This window comes from Mustela putorius, unplaced genomic scaffold (genome assembly GCF_011764305.1).
Source record: "Mustela putorius furo isolate JIRA1106 unplaced genomic scaffold, ASM1176430v1.1 tig00004007_pilon_pilon_pilon, whole genome shotgun sequence".
NCBI lineage: Eukaryota > Metazoa > Chordata > Mammalia > Carnivora > Mustelidae > Mustela > Mustela putorius.
The window spans coordinates 7,721,214-7,738,584 of record NW_025422145.1 but is presented as its reverse complement, the minus strand read 5'-3'; the positions used below and the strand labels follow the sequence as shown (position 1 = coordinate 7,738,584).

The 17,371-nt window shown below is 48.6% G+C and overlaps 1 protein-coding gene across 3 annotated transcripts in view; it reads right to left on the bottom strand.

Annotated features, from left to right (window-relative positions):
- The window catches only part of GRIN2A (glutamate ionotropic receptor NMDA type subunit 2A), a 600,982-nt gene that overhangs the window by 53,555 nt on the left and 530,056 nt on the right, over positions 1-17,371 (bottom strand). For all 3 annotated transcript variants that reach the window (XM_013055156.2, XM_004750396.3, XM_004750397.3), the window contains exons 10-11: positions 13,831-14,060; positions 5,943-6,103 (exon numbers count right to left, since the gene is read on the bottom strand). In XM_013055156.2, the coding sequence (XP_012910610.1) occupies positions 5,943-6,103; positions 13,831-14,060 (391 nt within the window). The remainder of the gene's footprint in view (positions 1-5,942; positions 6,104-13,830; positions 14,061-17,371) is intronic.

Sequence of the window (17,371 nt, the reverse complement as noted above, 5' to 3'; positions counted from 1 at the left end):
TGAAACTGCACTTGGTTTCAAGTTTCTCTCTTAATCTTAATGCTCTTAGGACAATTATGAATCCCAGAAACAAGCTACATGGTTGTATTGACTGGTCTACCCCTTATGTGTTGTCTCAAGAAAATGTGTTTAGGGAACGAGCTCCTTTAGAAGGGTGGTTCTCAAAGTTCAGCATGTATCGAAATCACCAGGAGCAAGACGATGCTTGTGAAAATGCGGACTCACATTCCTCAACACTAGGGGGAAGGTCCCGTGTTGAGCCCAGGAACTTGCATCTAACGAGTAACCATGTGATTCAGGTGGAGGTGGCTCCCTAGCAAGGCCTGGAGACCCAGCACCTTTGGAGAGTTATTCTACATTCTTTCTGTACGAGGGACAATGTTTCTGTACACGGCTTACCTGGATTTTGTATCTCTGGAAAGTTCTAAATGAAGTGGTCAAGTGTTCGACACAGATAAGAGAATATCAGGACCATTTCAGAGACCAAAGGGTTCAGTGTGTTTGCTTTTTAGCTGGGGAACTGAGACTCAGAGACATGATGTGACTGACCCAAGGTCATGGCTAGCTAATGATAGAACCCAGATGGAAACCAACCTGGGACTCTTGATCATAATCTAAGGCCTCTCTTGGGTTCCAGGCCCTTCCAGGCTCCATAAAGGGGCCTCCACATCCATTGACCCTGGGGTACACACCCAAGTCTTCATAGAGCAGCAGATGTCACAGACCTCTGTGCACCCAGGTGGGACCCAGCCACTGCGCTAAATGTTCTGGGATTTCTAAGACAGGGCTTGCTGGATTTTAGGGTCCGGGGGCCTCATAAAGGGAATGTCCTCAAGTTTAACAATTCAGGGGTATATAGGCCTCCTCTCTCTACCTTCCAGAGCTGCTCTGGTAAAGGAGGGGAATGACTGTATTTTTAAAGCTGGGTAGTGGGTACATGAGGAGTTCATTTTGTTATTATCACTCCTTCAACAGTATATCCCCATGATATTTACTCTTGTGAAATTATTTTCTACTATGCATCATATTCTAAAGTGACCTATTTTGTGATGAAAAATGTAAAAAGGAACTATACTCAAGGAACTATGAAACACTCATGAAAGAAACTGAAGATGACACAAAATGACGGAAAACATTCCATGCTCATGGATTGGAAGAATAAACATTGTTACAATGTCTCTGCTTCCCAGAGCAATCTATACTTTCAACAGCATCCCAATCAAAATACCATCGGCATTCTTCAAAGAGCCGGAAGAAAGCAATCCTAAACTTTGTATGGAACCAGAAAAGACCCCAAATTAAGGAAATGTTGAAAGAGAAAGACAAAGCTGGGGGCATCATGTTGCCTGATTTCAAGCTTTATTACAAAGCTGTGTGATCACCAAGACAGCACGGTGCTGGTGCAAAAACAGACACCTAGACCAGTGGAACAGAGCAGAGTCCAGATATGGACCCTCAATGCTATGGTCAAATAATCTTTGACAAAGCAGGAAAAAATGTACAATGGAAAAAGGACAGTCTCTTCAATAAATGGTGCTGGGAAAATTGGACAACTATGTGTAGAAGAATGAAACTCGACCATTCTCTTACACCACACACAAAGATAAACTTGAAATGGATAAAAGACCTCAATATGAGGCAGGAATCTATCCATATCCTAGAGGAGAACACAGGCAGTAACCTCTTCAACATCAGCCATGGCAACTTCTTTCAAGACACGTCTCCAAAGGTGAAGGAAACAAAAGCAAATATGAACTTTGGGGACTTCATCAAGATCAAAAGTTTCTGCACAGCAAAGGAAACGGTCAAAACAAAAAGGCAACGCACAGAATGGGAGAAGATATCCGCAAATGATACTACAAAGGCCTGATAATCCAAGACCTATAAAGAACTTCTCAAACTCAACACATATAAAACAGATAATTAAATCAAAGTGGGCAGAAGAAACGAAGAGACAGTTGTCCAATGAAGACATACAAATGATTGACAGACACATGTCAAAATGCTCATCATCATTAGCCATCAAGAAAATCGAAATCAAAACCACATTGAGACACCACCCTACACCAGTTAGAATGGCTGAAGTTAACAAGGCAGGGAACAACAAATGTTGGAGAGGATGTGGAATAAGGGGAACCCTCTTATACTATTGGTGGGAATGCAAGTTGGTGCAGCCACTTTGGAAAACAGTGTGGAGATTCCTCAAAAAACTAAAAATAGAGCTACCCTATGACCCAACAATTGCACTACTGGGTATTTACCCCAAAGATACAGATGTAGTGAAAAGAAGGGCTACATGTACCCCAATGTTCACAGTAGCAATGTTCACAATAGCTAAACTACGGAAAGACCAAGATGCCCTTCAGATGAATGAATAAAGAAGATGTGGTTCATATATACAATGGAATATTACTCAGCCATCAGAAAGGATGAATACCCACCATTTGCACGGACATGGATGGGACCGGAGGAGATTATGCTGAGTGAAATAAATCAAGCAGAGAAAGTCAATTACCATATGGTTTCACTTATTTGTGGAACATAAGGAATAGCATGGAGGACATTTGGAAAAGGAAAGGAAAAGTGAAGGGGAGAGAATCAGAAGGGGAGACGAACCATGAGAGACTATGGACTCCGAGAAATAAACTGAAGGTTTTAGAGGAGAGGGGGTTGGGGGATGGGCAAGCCTGGTGATGGGTCTTGAGGAGGGCACAGATTGCATGGAGCACTGGGTGTTAAATGCAAACAATGAATCTTGGAACACTATATCAAAACCTAATAATGTAGTGTATGGTGACTAACACATACAATACAAAAACATAAAACGGAAATGAGCTGTGAGAAGGGAGAGCTCAGAAGCAAGAAGACAGAGATGACATGACTTGAAGGACAGAAGTCTTGGAGGAGGAGGAGCAGACGTGACCCACATGGAGTTGGTCGGATCTTGGGATGGTTCTGTGTTGACATCTCGTCTCTCATCATCCCTCGAGGGGTTCGAATCCTAGCTCATGCTCTCCCCCAAGATAGCGTCCAAGCATGAAAAATAACTTTCTGCCTTTGGAGTGCAGAAGGGCTCAGAAGCCAGAAGACTTAAAAAAAGATTGATAAATCTGACTGTTAAAACAAAACAAAACAAAACCTCAGCATGGAAAAACAAACACCATCTGGAAGCTCAAAAGATAAGAAAGGTGGGAACACCATTGGTAACTGGACTTACTTCTCCAATCTGTAAATTAGGAAGAAAAAGACCAACAAACCAACAGAAAAAAAAAAAATAATGAATGTTTTGAAAAAAAAGGAACTGCAGAAGGCTTTTAATTACACCCTGACTGATCCGGAGGGACACAGGATACTCAGGAAATGGGGCCACTGTGGGGGGTACAAGATAGGAGAGAAACAATGTGGCAGGAAAGTTCTTCCCTGTTTCTCTTTTTCTACAACACCTTTTGATTTTGAATTATGTAAATGTGCTCTCTGTTCAAAATTTAATTTAATTAATTTACATAGTTAGCTAAGCAGAGCTCGTTAAAGGAGGAAGTGGTTTTCCCAACCTCAACTCCCTCGAAACGGAACCTACTGGAAAGAGCATGGCCATGTCCTCACCCTGCTCTTTCTGTGCGCAGAGCTCTTTCTTTCACTCTTTTATTTATTTATTTTTTTAAAAGATTTTATTTATTTGAGACAGAGAGTGAGAGCATGAGCAGGGAGAGAAGCAGACGGAGAAGCAGACTCCCTGCTGAGCAGGGAGCCCAATGCGAGACTTAATCCCAGGACTCTGGGATCATGACCTGAGCTGAAGGCAGACACTTTACCAACTAAGCCACAGAGGCATCTGCAGAGTTCTTTCTTTAAAAAAGACTCCTACCCCTCTAGCTCTAGTTTCTGAGCTTAATGTAACAGGACAAAACGTCCCCCACACGGAAGACTGCGTATAGGGCAGACCCGCCATCTGCCCAAGTTTGCTGGGATGGATGGCAGAATTATTACATGGCTTCCCGAAAACAATTTGTACAATTTACGACCAGGAACTGTTTCCATTCCTCTGTTCCTTTTTGTTCGCATTGTTTTTTTTCTTTTTTTAAAAAAAAAGGGAAAAGAAAGAAAACAACGCATTTTGTGTGCTGGGAGACAGATGGATGGAGAGGGGGCGAGCCAAGGCTCCACCCGCTGTTTCTAACCACTGTTTGCATTCGCCGCCTGTCCCGAGCCAGAGTGTATGTTGATGAAAAGACCGCGGCAGAAAGAAACAAACAAAACCCATACGTGGGGCTCAGCCGGAAAGCCGTCGGAATTTTCTGGTATCTTGTAAAGTCGAACATACGCGCATCTGTGGCTTGGCGAGTCCTGTCTCAGGTCCACACTGAGAACAACATGTCCCCTCGTGCAGGGACAGAGCTGGCGGAGAACACCCCTAGGAGCCCTCCTCGCCAGAGCCCCGGATGGGACACCACCCCCACGTTCCCCAAGATGAGAAGAGCTGGATGGCCTTGGGGCCTGGCCCCTTCCTGAAACACCCTGCAGCGATGAAAAGGCGGGCCGTGGACGACACGCAAGGATGTCCCAAACAGACCTGCTCAGCTGAAAGAAGACAGAACAGAAAACGTCCGCTGGGATTTCACTTACACGTGAGAACAGCAGGCCAAAAGCATCCAGAGCTTTAGACGCGAGACAGGCCCCTGGACAAGGGGGTGGTGGGCTTTCTGGGAACCGGCCAGGTCTTATGATTGGACCTGGATGGTCAGTTTGTGCCAAGTCTTCAGGCCCTCTACGCTACATGTGTATCTTTTCTGCATTTGTGTTATGCTCGAATACGATGTTTTTAAAAATCACCCCAAGCCAGTGCGAGCGGTATGTGCAGAAGTCACAGGCTCGGCTTCTCAAGTCCCTGCTGAGGTACTAAAGAGATTCCACAGACACTGAAGAGACAAAATGCCACCAGCCCAAACTCCTGGAAAGCATGCAGGTATGAGGCTTGAGGGTTCAGACGGGGCCCGTGTGCCCCACCAGGACACGAGGGAGCAGCCCCATTGGGCTTGCAGGACGGCCGAGAGGAAGAGGCCGCAGACCAAGCTCCAGGGGGGGCTCAGGACAGCCACGGATCACTGCTCGAGAATCCCCATCAGCCACGTGGCCCACGGAAATCCGTTTTTGCCCTCGTGAACGAACTTCAATCAGAAACAGACTTGTTTTGAGTGGAACCCTCCCAGAAACACACCTCGCCCATCCCTGACATTCTGAAGCTCCGGGTACGAGTCCCATCTTGCAGATGAGGCTGGGAACAAGGAGGCATCTGCCCCGAGTCAGAGAAACAGCAGCCGGGGGAGGGAGCCACACTCCAGCTTCGCAACCTCAACTCTTTTCTAGACGGCTCCTTATCTCGAGCGTGCAAGGCTCTGCGATGCCAACAGGTAGACGGGAACCTCAGCCGTAGCTTTTGAGAGAACGAGTTCACACGGCTTTTCTCTCCCTGTCTCCTCTGTCAATGCGATACTATCGGCTTTCACGCAAAGCTGCACCCCCAAAAACTCCTACCCCAAACCAGATAAGAACCCATAGCCCGTCCCTCTCAGCACGGTCAAGAAGCTCACAAACTCTTCAGATCAGTTCTCTTTGGCCGAAATCTCCCACAGAGTCTGCCCCAGCTCTTAATCGCTTTAAGAAAACCCTCTGGCTCTCTGCATTTCAAAGCGTCCCGGCTTTGCTTTTCCTTAACACAACTCCGAGGGAAAGCCCTTGATACGTATCAGGTGCACAAAAGCAGCCCTCCACTGAGGTTCATCTTAACTGCAGCTGCTTTCCAGAAAATACAGAGCTGAGGGCAAATAAACACCAAGACGGAGGAGAGTCATTTTCTTGTGAGGTTTACGGGCTGGTAGGCCTGCGGAGGGAGAAAAAAAAAAAAAAGGAAAAAAAACACAAAAACCAACCCATCCCATCCTTACCCTGTTTTCAAGCTGACCAAGGCATCCTCGACTCCCTTCTGATTGAATTTGGTCATGTACTGATGCATGTAGGGGTAGTTATTACGAATGTTTCTCTCAGTACTGCCGTTAGGCACCGTGCCAAATCGGAAAGGTGGGGAATAGTCGTGAGGTCTCTGAAACTGGAGAGAGAAAGAGGGAGACAGACAGACAGACAGACAGGGCAGAGACAGAGAGAGAAGAAGTCAGCCACCATTCTGTCTCGTGTCAGAGTTCAACATACGCATGATGTACAACATCCGCACAGGACGGCTGAAAAAAAAACCCAGAGAATCTGTGGGCTTCCTTTTTTATTTAATCACTCCTGCCGCTGGCCTGTGAGCTCTAGGAGGTCAGGAACAGCATCTTTCTTGTTCCCACCTGTCCAGCAGTGCCCAGCAATGGGCTGGGCTGGGTGTGCTAGAGACATCTGTTGGATCGACTTTTTTGACCCCGTTATAGAGCTAGCCTTGTGGTGGGCACGTGGGCCATACTCAGGAGACACCAAGTGGGCTAGAATGAAGGTATTGCTTTACTCAGTTTGTTTCTCTACCTTCTAGTGAAATTTTCTGCTTTCCCCACCAATCGCTCCCTTCTCTGAATCCCACGGACAATTGCCGTCACCTCCCCCAGGAAATGATGAGCCGTGGAACGTATCACCCCGAAATATGCGTCCTTGGCATAAGAGGCTGGCTTCTTTGGCTGGCTATTTTTAAGAAACAGCAGACACAAAAGAAGCCCTGGAGAGAAGTTAACCCTTCCGTAAGAGGCCTTTACACGGATAAGGGAAAGCTCTACCTAGAGGGAGGTCTTCCCCTCAGCGCCCGGAAAAGGAAGAAGATTTGAACTATAGAAACTCTTTACCAGTGTTGAAGGCACCAACTTAAATCTGCCTGATAACCCCACCCGTGTTTATTTTATTTTATTTTTTTTAAAAAAGATTTTACTTATTTATTTGACAGAGAAGTCACAAGTAGATGGAGAGGCAGGCAGAGAGAGAGAGGGGGAAGCAGGCTCCCTGCTGAGCAGAGAGCCTGATGCGGGACTCGATCCCAGGACCCTGAGATCATGACCTGAGCTGAAGGCAGCGGCTTAACCCACTGAGCCACCCAGGCGCCCCCCACCCGTGTTTAACTGTGCTTTTCCTGACAACCTCTCATCCCTGGCCACCCCACTCGGGCTTCCGGCATCGCTCTTTTGTGGTTAGCTGGAGGGGCCGCTCAAGCTGGAGGCTTGGGCCACTTTAGGGAGGTACTCGGTTTTCCTGGGCATGTCCTATGTCTACAGAAGATATCTGTGCTATTAAACCTATGTTTGTTTTTCTCCTGTCAATCTGTCTTTTATTACAGAGGAATCTCAGCCAAGAACCTACAAGGGTAGAGGGAAAATTATCTTTCCTCCCCTACAAGTTTGCCATTCTCTCTTTCTCCACTCACCCATTCATTCACACACGCATGCATCCAAGACTTATTGGGGGCCTGATCTCTTCCAGGCACGATGACAGGCTCCGTGAACATTTCTGGAGCTGAAGTTCCTCCTAACCATTAGCCTCCTGGTGATGCCCACGTCTTGCTTGGCTCTCAGGCCTCCAGAAAGGTTGGATGTCCATATTCTGCTTCTCTTCCCTGATTGACTGATACCATCTGTTCACGACATCACTGTTTGGGGCAACCCAACCAGATTCGGAGTCGAGAGTCCTGGGTCTGAGTCCCAGACACAGAAATAAAATCTCGCGCCAGCACAGGGAAGTAGGTACAAGTGTGAGCTCAAGTTCAGAGGTTAAAAAATCGGGTTCTGTCATTAATGAATGGTGGGACCTTGGATAAAGCACTTCACACTGTCCCCATTGGTTTCCTGTCCCTAGAGTGGAAAACACACCAGTCCTTCCCTTGTAGGGTCAACGGGAAGTTCTAAAATTATTATAATTTGTCAAGTAATTAAAATACTGCCTGCAACAGACTAAGCACTCAAAAATAGTTACTATTGGGACGCCTGGGTGGCTCAGTTGGTTAAGCAGCTGCCTTTGGCTTGGGTCATGATCCCAGCCTCCTGGGATCGAGTCCCACAAGAAGCTGAGCTTCTTGCTCAGCAGGGAGCCTGTTTCTCCCTCTGCCTCTGCCTGCCTCCCTATCTGCCTGTGCTCACGCTATCAAATAAATACATAAAAATCTTTAAAAAAAATAGTTACTATTATTTTTTATTTTTACTATTAACATGGGCAAAAAAGTAACCTGAGCTTCATTTTTCCATGACGTCTGACATTCTGGATCTATAAAGGAAGAATAACAATGGCCAGCCCTCTCCGAGGACTTGCTTGGGGCCAGCCATGTGCCATGGACTTTACAAATGTTGGCTCTTTTCATCCTCATGATGAATCTGTCAGGTAGCTCATCTTGGAGGCTCCATTTTACAGATGAAGAAACTGAGGTTCCAAGAGATTAGCTGACTTGTTTAGGATCACTGCTTGCAAGCAGCAGCCCAGAATCCAACCCTTCGTATGCCTGTCCTCATGAACTCTGTCTTTCCTCACAGACCATCACTAGCAACCCCTCCTCTTTTAGAGGGAAGGACACCCAGCAAAGCCACAGCGGGACCAAGTCTGGGATCCACAGATGTCTCCGACTTGCAAGCCAGCCTGTCTTCCGTGCAGCTCAGAGCCGTTGGAGAAGGCGTCCGAGTTTACCCAAGTCAAACGAATCGAAAACATCATTCTTCCATCCAGACTCACACTTCACTTTACTGTTAATTAAAATTTCCAGTTGAAAACCGTGTCCCCTAAATCAGGCACGCCGCTGTGTAATAAGCAGCCACGACCGCATTTGAGGGAAGTGGCCATACCCTGTCCAAATGAGACGCTGCTGCAGGTGCCTTGCATTGGGAGACTGCGTGCGTGCGTGTGTGTCTGTGTGCACGTGCGCACCCACGTACGAACAGCAAAATGCTCTTTGCACTTAGTGTGGCAGGCAGTGCCCCAGCTCATCACCAAGTGGGGAGGGGGCGCCGGCATGGGCTCGTTGGCACAGCAGCCACCAATTCTGGGGATTGCGGTAATGATGCTCTTCGTAAATCTAGCTGTTAACAGCAGCCGCCAACCCTCCGGGGGCGTGGACCGTTGGACCCCTGGACCAAGCGCCTTCCGTTCCAGTCCCCATCCGCGGCACGGAAGCCACGTAGCACTTCAGGGTTCCTTCCGTCCCTGTTTCTCTTCACACAGTGATGGAGACAGATATTCAACCTCAGGGATGAATTTCCGTGCTTCCCGGGCCTGGACTGGACCCTCCCAGCATGCAAAATCCAGCCCAGCACCGAGATCCAAGAACCTTTCGCATTATGTAAAGGCTGTCAAACTTTTTAAAGGAGGGCTCTCAGGGCACAGTCCACAGCCCAGGCCACTCCTTCACGCCTACCCCCTCCACGCGCACACACGCACACGCACGTGGGCACCCCTGTGGGGCACTTCTCCTATGGGGGATCTATTCTAACGTCATCCGCTATGTTCTATTTTTTTTTTTTTAAATGGTCACAACCCCTGAATTATTTTCATGACTCACTCAAAAGCCAGGACCTATATGGAGAAAAACAGGGGCAAGCGCAGCTCATCTCTTAAATCCCGGGGCCTCCCACTGAGGACACAGTCCATGTACTTGACCGGAATGATTTCCAGCACCACCTTCTCCCGGAGGGTTCCGTGTGCAAACAGAAAGAAAGAAACATGGGCTCAAGCAAAGGAAGGGATGAGGCAGAGAGGTCCCCGCTCAGCCTGAGCAATATCATCACGATGCTTGGGGGCAGGAGAACTCATTGGGGTTTCTTGTTCTGAAGGCAAGCCCTTTAGGGTAGAGGAAGTAGAGATGCAAGATACGGGAAATGAAACGTTTAGGGAAAACATGGCAACTGACCAGGACATTGCTTCATTCCTTTAACACACCCAAACTATACTCTCGTTAAAAATACCTGCCTTCGGGACGCCTGGGTGGCTCAGTTGGTTGAGCGGCTACCTTCGGCTGGGGTCATGATCCCAGCGTCCCGAGATCGAGTCCCACATCGGGCTCCTTGCTCGGCAGGGAGCCTGCTTCTCCCTCTGCCTCGGTCTGCCTGTGCTTGCTCACTCACTCTCCCTCTCTCTCTCTGACAAATAAATAAATAAAATCTTTAAAAAAAAAAAAAAATACCTGCCTTCTGTGGCTATAAATGAGGGGCTTGGCTCCTGGGAGCCCCGTGTATCAGGTACGGTCTTCTCCCGCGGGGGGTGGGCTGCACCACGAAACAAGCAGGGCCCCTTAGCAGGGAGGTGAGGTTCAGAGGCCTCTCTGTTCAGCCAGTGACCACCCAGCAGTCTGGACGCAGCGCTGAGAGACAGCCCAGCTCCACGGGGACACGTGCCAGGGCTCCTCTGCCAAGGAGACTCCCGGAAAACTTTTTATCACCAAAGGCCCGCTAATGAAGCGGCTCGTGAGACCGGGGACGTGAGGAAGGGGCTCACCGGGCAGGGAGACTGATCACGGAGGAGGAGGAGGAGGGCGATGAAGAGGAGGGGAAGGTGGAAGGAGGTAGGGCCCTTCTAATAGGATTATCCACCATGTGCCAGGCACGGGGTGGCGATGATTTCTAAGCCTCCTATCAACCTTGCCAGAGAGGTATTAATACCCACCCCCACTCTCGTTAGGAAATTAAGCCTTGGGGATACGGACATACCAGAGGCCCCATGACCATGTTGCGGCAAGGTCGAGATCGGACCGCAGGTTCACTGGACCCCGAAGACGACAGTGCTCTTCCCACATTACGCTGCTTCCCAGGGATGGAGCTCCGCTACCCTAGTCATCGCCAGCACATTGGAAAGGTTCCCCACCAACATTTCAACTTTCCTTCAGTAATTCCTAGGGGAGCATCTACCCACGAATCTGCTTATTTATAATTGAAGCCAAGCTCATCTAAGCACTGTGGGCTTCAAAGGTGCTTTTCCCAGCAAGCACTGAGGCTGCAAAATGCTTGAAAAGCATCATAAACCCAAGTTGTTCCATAGGTAATGGTGATTTAAAAAAAGTGGGGGGGGGGAGGGAAGCCCACCGTGTACAGTATTAAAATAAATTGATTCAGCACAGATTTTTGTTTTGCAGACTTTCTTGGGATATCTGCTATTAATCTTCTGGGAGCATTTAGCTTATGTACTCCAAGAATTTTGCTGTTTATCTAATTGTATCAAGCATTTAATTAAGAGAGCGAGCCGCTTGCCGCTAACGCTCTGAGCTTGGAGGCCGAGCTGTGTCCCACGAGGATGTGGGATCTGTTCCTGGGTGTCTCCGAGTCAGGGAAGGTCAGTCAAATTATTAGTGCTTCTAATTCGTTTTCACAAGTGGTCATGTTATTTAGACCCAAAACTGCTTTCTCCCCTTGCCTTTGAACATGGCAACAAAAAGCAACATGGGCTGCCAACTACTTTCTTAAGAAACCCTTTGCTGCAGATGCGGCCCCCACTGCTTCTGTGGGACCTCCAGCTGCTTATTTTGGCCCCCACGGTGTGACGGCGTCATGGCCCGGTGCTTTGTAGCCGTAGGGGACTCTAGGGGCTACAAGGCACGATCACGGTGGCTGTCTCCTATCGCGCTCGCTCCAACCTCTTCTCCCACATGTAGGGAGAGGAATGAGGTGGCGGGGCCCATGCAGCCCACATGTGGCGGGTGGTGGAGGGGGACAGGGTGATGGGGACAGGAACACAGCCTTCTTAACTCGATCTGCTGTCTCACAGGTGCCATGAGCTTTAGAAGCTAACCTAGAGCCAAGGCTTGGGTGAACACCATATAGTAAGGAATGGCTCCCGGAGAGATCCGGAAGGGAACACGGGCAGGAGGTTAGGGATTGAGAGGAAGCCAACTGAGGGGTGATTTGCGGCAACGCCTCAGCTTCCACCTGATCCCACAGAGAGCTCCAGAGAAAGCGTCCCCTGGGCGCCTGGACGCAATGGAGTCGCTGGCGTTTTGGGCCCACAGTGGTTGGCTGCTGGTCACAGGGAACGAAAGGACTGGGGGAAATCCAATCTCCAGGCCTTTACTGTTCCAGGACACCAAGGTCAACACCCTCTGAAGATTTTTGCTAGGAGCCTCTGTTAGCAAATGGGGGATGGGCACACAGAGCTGGAAAAGGGGACACCGGGAGAGCTGGATGGGGCGCCCAGTGTCCTCCACACCGCGCACTTCTCACTCAACGTACAAGTATGTCCTGAGCACCCCTACACGCCAACTAACTCTACCCGAAGCACCACCTCTAATCTCATCAGTCTCACCTCCTTTATGATACTGGTCCCGCCTGAGATGTCCTCCCCCATTTCCGTTTACTTGCCTGTTGCTTATTACTTTCTACTAGGACTTAAGTTTCATGGGAGTATAAGCTCAGGCTGCAAAGCTTGCCCTAGTGGCTGAGAAGACCTCTCCCAGGAGGTGACATTCCCCCTCAGGCCTGAAAGTCAAGCAGGAGCCAGCCACAGATACTGGGGAAGAGCATGCGAGGCAGAGCCCGTGACCAGTGCAAGAGTCCTGTGGTGGAAAGATGCTTGGGATACTGAAGGAACATGGGGGCAGGAGTCGGGGGGCGGGGGGGCTCATGAGCAAGAAGGAGTGTACTCCTGGGGGGTGGGCCAGAGGATCCAGGGCTCTGCCGCCACTGGAAGCAGCCTGGCATTTACTCAAGCCGCAGTGGGAAGCCATCAGAGAGAGACCAACCCAGCCCCCGCCCCTCATCATCTCCCTGATGACAGGCCTTCTCTGCGCCTCTTTTAAGCACAGCGTATGTCACAGAAAAGCGGTTAGGGCTTTTCATGGTTGATTTTCTATTCAGCAGTTTGTTGATGAATGCCAAAAGAATATACGTAGACTTATGTCAGCAAGACACGCTGGTGAGATTTTATAAAGAGAGACGATCACCCACATACACGAGCTGGACAATCTCGGCCGAGCAGCAATCCCCACACTGCTGAGCGCAGCAAGTCAGAGTCTGTTTGCTGAACCCACAATTTCAATGGAAGGATGCACCCAGTTTATCTCTCTTCTTCCCCCGTGCGCCTTTCTCAATAGCCACTCACAGCCCACCCCCCTCGCAGCACTACAGCGGAGAATGGAGACGGCAGGTGTGAGTCCTGCCATCTTGCTGACTTGGGGAGCACAGCCCCATGTGGCGGGGCCTGGAGACACGCCTGAGTAAAAGGAGCCGGTGGTGAATGAAAAGCCCTCTCTGTTCCTTGTGTGTCCTCTGAGGAAATTCCAGGTGAGTCGAGGACACAGACGGTGGGGCTGCCCGACCACCCGGGTCAAAAGGAGCTGTCAATCTGGTCTCCGGATAGGCTAGGCCTTAGAGATGACTTTCGTTCATGTCATGGATGATAAACCCAAGGCCTGGCAGGTCCTAGAGACTCGGCCAAGGCTGGAGAACAGGAAGGTGGCTACAGCCGAGAGCACCCCACTTCCTCCCAAGTTGTCCCCCATAGAGATTTGTCACCTTCTACACCATCACACGCTCTCTTGAAGGGAGAACCCCAGCCTGGGCCCTCCCACGGGTCACAGAGCTTTGGGAACGGTCCCTGTCGTGATCCTGTAAATATAAGAAGGGACCTTTGGCGGAAACAGTGCTTCCTACTCAGATCTGGAATCTTTTAGCCCCTTCAGGGCTGAGCTTAAGGTTCTGTTTCTAAAGTTCTTAGCAATATGTCAATTTAAGTTCAGAGGCAAAACAAAAACGAAAACAAAAACAAAACCCATCAGGCTTTCAGCTTTAGAGTCAGTTGATGGGTTTGGATAATAGGAGCCCGCATCGCGCCCTTCTGAGGGGAGAGCAGGTAAGAGCCACCCCTCGGGCAGTGAGGAAAGCGAGGTGACCTTACCTTTTTGTCACTGAGGCCGGTCACTTGGTCCACGAATTCCTCCTGGATCATGAAAGCAGCCAGGTTGGCCGTGTAGCTGGCCAGGAAGATGACGGCGAAGAAGGCCCACACAGACACCATGATCTTGCTGGTGGTCCCTTTGGGGTTCTGCACAGGCACGGAGTTGTTGAACACCAGGCCCCAGAGGAGCCATATAGCTTTGCCAATCGTGAAAGAAGGCCCGTGGGGTGCTGCCAATAACAGAAAGGACAGTATCGTCTCCGAAGGACAACATGGCGACCATCCGCAGCCCTGCCGTGGGTCCAAAGATGGAACGGGTCTCTCATGCTCGTCCCCCATCACTGCCCAGAACCCCGACCGCCCCAGCTCCCTTTATCTTCAACAACGAGTATTCCTCCCGCATTTCTGGCCAGATTCTTGCCACATTTCTTAAAAGAAGGGGAAATCAAAAATAAGCAAGAAAGGAGAAGCAAACGGCCATGTAAAATGTGGGTTTGGATGAAACATTGCATTCGGGCCGGTGGTAAATTTGGATTCAATTTCCATTTGGGGGACCCAATCTCCTTTAATAGATAGAGCGCGCCTTACAAAAACGTGTGCGTGGGGGCGGCTTCGGTTCTCACCGGGTGATGTGTGGTATTCTAATCCGACTGTCCCTAGCAACTGCTCCTGCCCAAACTCAGATGGGAAAGAAACCAAATGAAAAGGAGACTAGAGGAATGAAACCACAGTAAAGGAATTCCACAGTAGAGGAATGAAACCAAAGGTAAACCCTCTGCAAATGGAAGACATCAAGGAGCCAAACAATAGAGCTTCATTCTTCCAGCAATACCCAGATGGAAGACATGTGGCTGCAGGTCATGGACCATGAGCTTTGATATCCCAGCACTTTCTCTCCCTCGGTGTAGCCCTGAAACACCTACAGGTCCCTTTGAAGATTCTGAAATGGGCCTTGTATTCAGCTGAACTAAAGAGGCAGGGCAACGTGGCCCAATGTGTTGGTGGGGGAGGGTGGGCTACGCACTCTGGGAAATGCACGCCATAGGGCTTTCACAACTCTTTTGCACAAGGGGGGAAACAACCAATGTTTGCCCTCATTTCATAGGCAAAAGGTCTTCCTTTAACAGAAGGTTAATTTTTATGTCATTTAAGTAAATGAAGATCTGAAAAAATGATCTACTCAGACTTTAGTTGGCAACATCAGCAGAGCAGCAGAAGTGAATCACGGATCGAAGGTATGACGTTCCGGGCAAGGAGCCTGGGAGAGGCAAGCTTTCTGCACATTGGAGGCCAAACTCTGGCTACACCAATATTTATAACATCCCCCATTCGGCACATTAAAGGGAAGTCAATTAATTCTGGTATGCTCCATCTCATACTCTTCCATCTCTCTTTGCCTAGTTACATAATAAATCTTCTGGGCTTATTCCCAAGATGCCAAGAACTCTTAGGAAAAAAAAATAATAATTAGAGCCCATCCAGTTAACTTCATGAGCTACTTAATTTTATTAGGGATGCATGCTGGCCAGGAGTGACGGCTGTATGGGAATCAGAAACAGGTCCTTGTAGGGGTTCTGTCCAAGACTTTTGGGAATTCCTGATTCATGAATACCATGACTGAGCCGTGCATAAAATCTTCCCCATAAAGTGCAGTGAAATGTAACAGAAAACCATACTGCACAAAGAAACAAGTCACTGGTCTTTCTGGAGAGCTGCCACAAGCAGATGAGCAGGGAACGAGACGCCTTGGGGCTAGGGAGGGGGTGGGCTGGGCTCCTCGCTTTACCATGGTCTTGGAACTCTGGGCTGCAGCCAAAGGAGGAATCACGACAAGTGACTGGCCTTGGGATCATGTCTGATCTTTCAAGATATAGCCCTGATTTACCTGCTCATCTCCAGCCAAGTCCAAACCACCATAATCCTTGCTCTCAGAAAACAAACATGTTCCTCACTGGGCTCCCTCTGTCCACTGCTGCCTGCCCCTCCCCTTGTCTCGACAGAGTAGCCCCAGTGACCTTCCCCACACTGGTCATGTTTCATCCCATCTCTTCCTTTCATCTTGTATCCTGTCCACCTCCCTCACTGCCTACTGTTTCATCGAGCTCGATTCCCCGACGAGGACTTTGCATTGGCTGGTCCCTCTGCATCAAATGCTTTTCCCTCCATTTCCCCCCCCCCCCCACATGACTTCTCATTCTTCTGCTCTTGGCTTAAATGTCCTGTCTTCTGAAAGTTCTTCCCTGCTTGGCCATCTTATCTAAAGGAGGGACCCCCCCCATGTCATTTCATTTTGGTTTCTGTCCCGCTTCTCCTTGAAATGTATTACCACCTGTGATTACTAATGCATGTGTTCATGTGTGGCCTTTGCGACTAAATTCTCGGCTCTCTGGGGGTCAGGAAATCTCTCCCCGATTTAACATGTTATTCCCCTCTCCTAGCACAGTGCCTGGCACATAGTACCCACTCAGTAAATACTCATCAAAGAAATGCATAAACTCACAAACAGCACAAACGCTGATCCCACGAACATAAATATTACCACTCACTGAAAACCTTCTCAGGTCCCACTGCTGGAAGCTCCGTATAGGTTAATGACACTGGCCTCTTAGTGGAGGCTGACAAGTATCCCATTTAAACATAACACGATTATTCACGGCATTTTCACCGTGTTTGGTGGATGGGAGATGGTTTACAGACAGTAGTCACCATTCTTCAAGGGTGAAGAAGTGGGGGGACCTCAATAAGTTCTTAACAGGAACCAGGAACTTAGGAACTAAGTTCCTAACAGATTCCCATGACCTGTTGGCTGCTTCCAGTACGAAATCTTCCCAGTGAAAAGAGTATGCGGCAAATTCAAGTGCCCCTGATTTTGGATGGATCTACGTCAAAGACCTGCTGTCTTCCAACAAGTTAAGTCATGTTTAATGAAAAAGATTTGGTCCTAACAGCAGCCTTTTGAAGCCATCCACCTAGAACCTGTTATGCATGGACAAAGAGTCACTCTAACTGATGGAATGTGCTTATGTCTGTCACATGAATACTGGTTCGCATAGGACCCTCTTCACAAGTTATAGGCAATGACTTTACGAACTACTTAATTTTATTAGGGATGTATGTTGGCCAGGTGCAATTTTCTATCTACTGATTGCAGCTTTATTGAGTATAATGCACTAACGTCAGGCACCGTCAAGAGGAAAATGCAATTCTTTGGAGGGAAAATACCCCCCCCTTACAATTATCTTTATTGTCAAATGAATGCAAGTGTGATTCAGTAATCCGCAGCATGTTCTGATACTAGGTTCTATAAAAGTCATTTTCTTTGCGTAGACGGAAGGCGAGATTCACTGCAATCTTAACGTTTCTTTTGACACAAATTTCAAAAGTTAATTGCCAGAAAAACTTCTTTTTAAATCTGCTCTCTCAACAAATTGTCAGTAGTTTCCACCTAACAGCTACAGACGTCACATGATAAAATGATGAAAACGCTTCATTTGGCTTTATCCCTTTTCGGTTGAGGCAAACATCCCACCAAGGGGCGGGA